This window comes from Engystomops pustulosus, chromosome 8 (genome assembly GCF_040894005.1).
Source record: "Engystomops pustulosus chromosome 8, aEngPut4.maternal, whole genome shotgun sequence".
NCBI classification, from domain to species: Eukaryota; Metazoa; Chordata; class Amphibia; order Anura; family Leptodactylidae; genus Engystomops; species Engystomops pustulosus.
Window position 1 is genome coordinate 26,581,250 of NC_092418.1, and position 8,204 is coordinate 26,589,453.

Genomic DNA, 8,204 nt, shown 5'->3' on the forward strand with positions numbered 1-8,204 from the left:
CTTGAGTAAAAGGCTGGCCCTGTTGGTTCACAGCTTGGCTGCGTTTGGTTTCTGGTGTCTGAAAGGGTGGACTCCATAGTATTGGAGTCATGAGTCTGGGAGAGGCCACTGTCACTGTCAGAACTTGGGGTGTGGAGGGACATGGATGGGGAGTGCTGGTGGCGAGACTGGTTCCTCAGCATCTTCTTCTCCTGCTTCCTCTTCTTCTTCTCCATTTTCTCCAGCTCTTTCCTGGCTATCTCCTCAGGATCCATGGGCTCTCCACTGCAGGTGGTGGGGTGCGAGTTATGGGCAGGTCTTCCAGGACCTTTCTTGGTGTTTTCTTTCTTTCTCCACTTTGCTCTGCGATTTTGGAACCAAACCTAAACATCGGACAATGAAAATCAATTAACATTCAGCACTGGACGAGGACAGACAATTTACTCTGTTGTTCAATTGTTGTTCAATTTTGTTCTTGGCTAAACTAGTGGAGTAGTGGAGTACTAATTGTCCTGCATTCTCCCAGTGATCCTTCAAATGTAGTGGAAAACATGACTTGTACAATACATGTATCTCTGTAACTTTCTACATATTTCTATCTATCTATCTATCTATCTATCTATCTATCTATCTATCTATCTATCTATCTTTCTTTCTATCCACCTCTCTATTCATCTTTCATTCTATCTTATATCTACTAGTTCTATTTGTCCTACAGTAAGTATCCTTCAGACGTGGGAACTATAAGAAGAACATGGCTTGTGCAATACATGATCGAACTATCTATCTATTTATATACCTATTTATCTTTCTTTCTATCTGTCTATTTATCTTTTTACTTATTTATCTTTCTTTCTTTCTGTCTATACATCTATCTATCTATCTATCTATCTATCTATCTATCTATCTATCTGTTTTTCTATTTATCTATTTAATTTCTGTAAATTGAATAAATATATCTCTATATATCTGTTTCTATTAACTATCTATCTATTCTCAATGCATCTATCTACCTATCTAGCACTATTTATTCTACAGTATCCCAGTGATGTTATGTGATCGTTCAAATGGAGAACATGTATTTTACAATACAATACAATCAAACTATCTATCTATCTATCTATCTATCTATCTATCTGTCTATATGTATCTATATCATATCTATTTATCTATTCATTAAGTGTATCTATGTTGAAGTTCAATTACCATATTTTTATTTTACAATGTAACTTTCTAACATTGCTAACTAATAACGACCTATTATCGATCTATCTATGTCATATCTATCCTTCTTTCTAGTTCATACCTATCTATCCAACTATCAACCACCCAATCCCTTTCTTCAGTTTACACCACATTAAACTTATTCTAACCATTTATACACAGAATAAACAAATCCTAATTAATATTTCCCGATTATCAGACAATTATTAGAAATCTCTCATTCATTCATAACTTTAATAGCCAATAATCGCAGGAACACTCTCATCTATCTATCCCTGAACTCGATGGTCTGTTGTGAAGGCGAATCTCGGATTTTACGATGTGATTGTGACTTTTTTACGATCTTTTTAAGCGCATAAAAAGTGTTGCTCCAATTATTCCACCGATATTAAAAATCCACCCGAAAACTTGTAAAAATCCTGACACTGATCAGTATAACATTACAAAGCAGGGAGGTAAATGATGTTTCCATTGTTATAGGAGGGTCTCAAGATCTCTCATAAAACGATGGCAAATTGTGACTCATATAAACAGAGTAAAAGAGTCACAAATAAAAACACTCAATAATCACGTATAACTAAAAATTATAATTGAAAAAAACCCACCATAAATACACAAGTTCCCAAAACCAGGATCATATCTGCCCCTATAAGTTGAGCCACAAAGTATCCATAATTTTCTTTTATTCATCTTTTATGTACATGCTTAATAGGTGTCATCAGGATGACCCTCCAAACAATGGGTTTTATTAAAAAAAAAAAAATCTAACATTAAAATTCTAAATTAGTGAAAATTAACTTATTAAAAAAACACGAAAATTGAAAATAAAATATTATATACAAATAGAATATTATAAAATAACAATTATTATGTTATATTATATTATATTGTATATAATGTTTACAATTTTTGGACACCCCCCTCCCCTTTCCTGCAAAGTTTATTTAGAGCCTTCTGCCTCCCTCCCCCCATCCTATAAACCCTTTGTGTTAATTCCAGGCGGTTGCTGCCATTGAGAATTACCTCATTATGGAATTAAAGGGGAAAGTGAGGTCCAGGCTTCACTTAACAATCTCAGAACAAATTGGATGAAAAGGTTTGAAACCAGAAGAGGTCAGAAGGGGGAGAGAGTGCATTTTGTAAATATCCCTTGAAACAAAGCTAATGCTGTAATAATACAGAGCTCCACTCTTCTTTATTATAAACTCCACACCTCCAGGGTCTTAATTACACCCTGGCCTCCTGCCTTTTACCTTTAAGCACATTCACAGGGGGGTCCCTGGTATTGAAACCACTACATAATTCTGTGTTTGTAGAAACTATAAGCAAACACTTCTTGGGGAATAATATTTAATTACTTAAATCTGGATAACTGTAGTTACAATAATATTTTATATAGTTATTTATTTTTATTTTTTTATATGTATTATACTATTCAATACTTTCTGTTAAAATCTAAAGTTTTATATAGTTCTTATTACATATATATATATATATATATATATATATATATATATAAATATATATATATATATATATTTATATTGATTGACTATAAATAAATATATATAGTGTATTAAAACAAAGTATAAAGTTGCTAATGGAGTTTATGTCACTTATGCCCTTTAATTTTCAACGATATATATAAAAAAATGAATAAAATTATTGTATATTATTATTTATTTATTATGTATATTATAAGTTAATGTATATTGAAAACAAACATAAGACAAATTAAAATATAATCAATAATATATATTATTGTATATTATATACAAATATATAACAAAAAAACAATATATTATATATATATAATTTATAATAAAAATATATTACATATATTATTTTAAAAAATACTGAAAATAATAGAAACATATATATATATATATATATATATATATATATATATATATATCATATGAAGGCTATATGAAAGATCACTGTAAGGTAAGTTTTCTATGGAAATATCATAGGTATAGTTTGCAACGATGATTATTTTAATTCCCCTCAGTGTTTTGCCATAAACATGTAGGTATAAATAATTCATTAGATGTAATAATTCAAAGGCAAGACATCTGTACAACATTGTAGATAATATCGCTGAGTTCATTTCAAGCACATTACACAAAGGGGAGATGGATATGCAAATAGAGATGCCACAGCTAGGAAAATACTCCTAATTAAAACGCAATTAAAGCTCCAAATCGGGGCTTATTTAGACAGTGGTGCGATTCTGCTGTTTGTGGGGTGATTGGAATCATTGCAAGAAATAGGATTTACCTGAACCCTGGACTCCACCAGGTCCAGCCTCAGTGCCAGGGCTTCCCTCATGAACACATCTGGGTAGTGGCTTTCATTGAAGGCTTTCTCCAACTCTTCCAGCTGCCATCCTGTAAAATTGGTCCTGGTTCTCCTCCTTTTGCACCCTGGACTCTCCTTATCTGGGTCACTTGAGTCTACAATAGAAGAGAACTGTGTCAGCTGATGGAACGATACAATGTTGCAATGTCTTGTAAACAAAGTTTCACCATACCGAACAACTATACACATTATACATTAAATTATCAATGTGTCATTGATATATTTTATTGTATGCTGTATATTGCATTATATATACACATTGAACCAAGTAGTTATTATAGGCAGCACAGGTAAATGGAAGAGAACTATGTCACATGGTAGAATGATACAATGTTGCAATGTTTTGTAAACAAAGTATCCAGAATATCCTTAGTATAAATACATTGTATCAGTGCTGCAAAAATAAATAAAGCAGCACTTTAAAGAGCTGCTTGTCCCACTGATCAAAGCCATTTTATGACCCTTTCCCACGTTTAGGGAAGTAAATTTGCAAAATAGGAAAAGGGACCCCCTGCAGAGAAATGCCTTTTACATCCCTGGTTGTGTGTCCCCTTCCCACACACTGTCATCACCCCAGACTCTCTTCTGTCACCTTATAGGACCCCAAGAGGTGGAGAAAGTAAGAGAAAAAGTGTTAGAACTGTTGCCCTTTAAGTCTTCAATTATTATATGAATGATGAGTGTAATATGAGTGTAATATGTAATGTAGAAGTAAAGAGAATGGGATCCAGGAGTTGTTTGCATTGTTTTCATGAAGTCCTGACACATGCAATGATGTGAACACGTGTATGAAGCACCCAGAGTCCCAGGCACCCCATAAAACGTCACTCTCCCATTTGTTTGTAATAGGGGGGGTCCTAGTAGTGGGGTGTGAATGGATGGTGTTAAAAACAGTGAATCTCTGGTATTTTTGTAGCTTTTGATCCTGAGTGTCACCTACTGATGTGGACATGTATTTTTAGGCTTTATTCCATAGTAAACCCCCTGATCTATACCACTATATATAGATATCGCTCATATATTAGAAATATGAACCCACTTATTTTAAGAATATTCGTTCTCCACCTTTCTGCATGATAGCATAAGTTGTTGTTTTTGTTTTTTTTTTTACAAAATCCCATAGGTGTGCCTTATATAAAGATTCATACCATAGCAAAGAGTGATATCTGGCATAACCTACAGGGGAACTTCCTATAAATATCATAATATTATATCGTTTTAACCCATAGCTCCCGATTATTATAGGATTTCCCCCCGAAATATCCATTACATTGAGAGATTTACTAGCTGTCTCCCTTTAACACCTAAATACTGTACTATATATGGATATAGATATATTATGCCAAGCTTGTGCCCCAGCACTGTGTATTACATATAGAAATATATAAACTAACTTATATATTTCTAATATATAAACTTTGTTATTTCACTCTCCTCCCCTGCATTGGACTTTATACTATGTACTACAGTATTAGCAGTGCATAGTATACGTACATATTAATAATATTACCCAATATTATAAGCTTGGCCCATAAACTGTGCATTATACAAGGCTATATTGTTTTTAGATCCCCCAGCATAGTCCATTATGTAGATATAGGAGTGATATCACCCAGTTATTATAGGTTTGGCCCTAAACTGTAGATTATACAGTTGTATGACTGGAAGCACACGGTTATTATAAACTGTACATTATAATAATGTAAAATTGATACCACCCACTTATAACCAACTTGAACTCCCAGCTCTTTGCATTAAACAGATACATCAGTGATAACACGATTATTATACCCTAGTTTCCCTAACTCTGTACAATATACAAGTATAACGCGTAGCACCCGGTTATTATAGACTTATCCTCTAGTATTATGCATTATACAGAAGTAGAAGTGATAACACCCAGTTACTTTAGGCTTGTCCCCGAGTATTATGCATTATACAGAAGTATAAGTGGTAGCACCCAGGTACTGTAGGCTTGTCCTCCTGTACTGTGCATGAAATATATGGATAGATAATAGCACCTACAACTGAGCATTATATAGCTGTATAAGTGCTAGCACCATGTTATTGCAAGCTAGTCCCCTTGTACTGTGCATTATGTAGGTGTAAAGATGATAGCTCCCAGTATTGTATATCATATCGATGTATAAGTGACAGCACCCGGTAATTACTTGCTTGTCACCCTGTACTGTGCATTATGTAGGTGTAAAGATGATACCACCAAGTTTTGTATATTTTATAGATGTATAATGGCTAGCACTCGGTTATTACAAGCTAGTTCCCTTTAATGTGCATCAAATAGATGTGTAAGTGATAGCGCCCTGTTATTACAAGCTAGCCCCCTGTAAAGTGTATTATATAGATATACCACTGCTAGCACCCAGTTATTAAAAGCTACCCCCCTGTAAGGTGTATTATATAGATATATCAGTGCTGGCACCCAGTTATTAAAAGCTAGCCCAGTGTAAAATGCATTATATCGATATACCAGTGCTAGTATCCGGTTATTACAAGCTAGACCCTTGTACAGTGTATTATTTAGATATATCAGTGCTAGTACCCGATTATTACAAACTAGCCCCATGTACTGTGAATTATATAGATATACCAGTACTAGCACCCGGTTGTAGAAGCTAGCCGTGTATTATATAGATATAACAGTGCTAGCACTCGGTTATTACAAGCTAGCCCCCTGTAAAGTGTATTATATAGATATATCAGTGCTAGCACCCGGTTATTACAAGATAGCCCCCTGTAAAGTGTATTATATAGATATACCAGTGCTAGCACCCGGTTATTACAAGCTAGCCCCCTGTAAAGTGTATTATATAGATATATCAGTGCTAGCACCCGGTTATTACAAGATAGCCCCCTGTAATGTGTATTATATAGATAAACCATTGCTAGCACCCAGTTATTACAAGCTAGTCCCCCCAGCAGCATGCACTCGGTCCCCCTCCATGGCAGCTCTTACCTGATAACTTGTACTGCTGATTGTCTCCATTCATCCCACATCCAGAGGGGAGCAGAGGGGTCGGGTTGATAACAGATGCAGAGCAGGAGCCATTGAGTAATCCGTCTATAGAGAAGGGCACAGCGGCTGCAGACTGCAGCTGGTGACTGGCCAGCTCATACACATGGTGGTGGCCGAGGGGGTAGGGGAAGCCCACCATGCCACTCATGGAGCCTCCAAACTGGGCATGAGGATGCTCTAGGATCCTACTGTCCATCATCTCCCTGGATAGAGCTGCCACAGCGGAAGGGCTGGTGGTGCTGGTGCTGGTGGTGGTGCTGGGACCTTAGCAAGCATGCAGTGACCAGTGAGGAGGGGACCTGCCACCAGCACAGGGTGAGCATTACTTTATCAACATCAAGCTCCCAATAATTAGCTCAGGCTTGGGGAATTTGGGACCAATAAGAAACCTTAATCTGTGCTGACGTCAGAGACGTGGCTTTGCAGGAAACGTTTTCCATATCGATTGCTAATTATACCTGACATCCACCTCAATAAACAATATCAGGGCTGTCACAACAAGACAAGGGGGGCTGAGATAAGAACTACATCACAACAAGGGGGTGGAGGAGGAGAGACTAATGCATCTGATTGATACCCAGCTAAATACTCTACACACACATAGACTTCTCCTTCTTCTTCTTCTCCCCTCCCTTCTTCCAGCCACTAATAGATTTCACTTTAAACATTCTCAGGATTTTTTTCACCAGAAATGCTTCTACTCTCTGAACCCTTAAAGTGATGTTGCTCCAATTACTGAGAGACATTGAGCAGCAAATAGACTGATCTAATAATAGGAGTATTCATCATCCCTTCTTTCCAAAGCTGTCACATTGAATTTAAAACTACAAGCCTCCCCATCTACTCACAGCACAAGCTCAAGATGGATTTTTTTCTTCTACTTCTTCATTTTCTCAATACAGTATTTAAAGATCTTACACATTATTAGCTACAAGAGGGTTTCACCTATACATAGACCCTGCATTTAACCCCCCTTCCTCCCTTCTTCAGGCATGGCAGCAGAAGAGTTAATCCAATATCTCTTCTTATTAGTTTTGCTATGATTAATGGGTGACATTGATTTATTTCAATAAGTGTGACATTTTTCTTTTATTATTTTCTCTGTAATGAATTGTGATTTATTTATGATGGAGGTAGTGGGGGTAAGTGAGGATAAAGAGTCATTAGGGGTCATAGGCTGCTATAATAATAATATTATATAATAAATATAATAATGACAATGTGGATTATTATTAATAATAATAATAATAACAATATAAGAAATATAATCAATAACATATTATAATATAAAAAAGTATCATAATTTATATTAATAATAATTGCTTATAATAACAGAATGCTAGTAAAAACAAATATATAATAATATAAAATAATAGGGTATAATATAACATAAATATATATATATATATATATATATATATATATATATATATATATATATATATATATATATATATATATATATATATATATATATATACACTCGATATGTACTCTATATGAAGAAAATAAGGCAAACCAAAGATAGAAAAATTATTCAGATAAAAATAATAATAAAGATTTATGTAGAACCAACTTATTCTGCAGTGCTGTACAGATCATGGGG

The 8,204-nt window shown here is 34.8% G+C and overlaps 1 protein-coding gene across 1 annotated transcript in view; it reads right to left on the bottom strand.

Annotated features, from left to right (window-relative positions):
* Positions 1-7,172, bottom strand: part of UNCX (UNC homeobox) — an 8,117-nt gene extending 945 nt beyond the window's left edge. The window contains exons 1-3 of the mRNA XM_072120385.1: positions 6,539-7,172; positions 3,484-3,659; positions 1-362 (exon numbers count right to left, since the gene is read on the bottom strand). The exon at positions 1-362 is cut by the window's left edge and continues 945 nt beyond it. Coding sequence (XP_071976486.1) covers positions 1-362; positions 3,484-3,659; positions 6,539-6,797 — 797 coding nt within the window. The 5' untranslated portion in view covers positions 6,798-7,172. The remainder of the gene's footprint in view (positions 363-3,483; positions 3,660-6,538) is intronic.
* Positions 7,173-8,204: the final 1,032 nt, after the last annotated feature.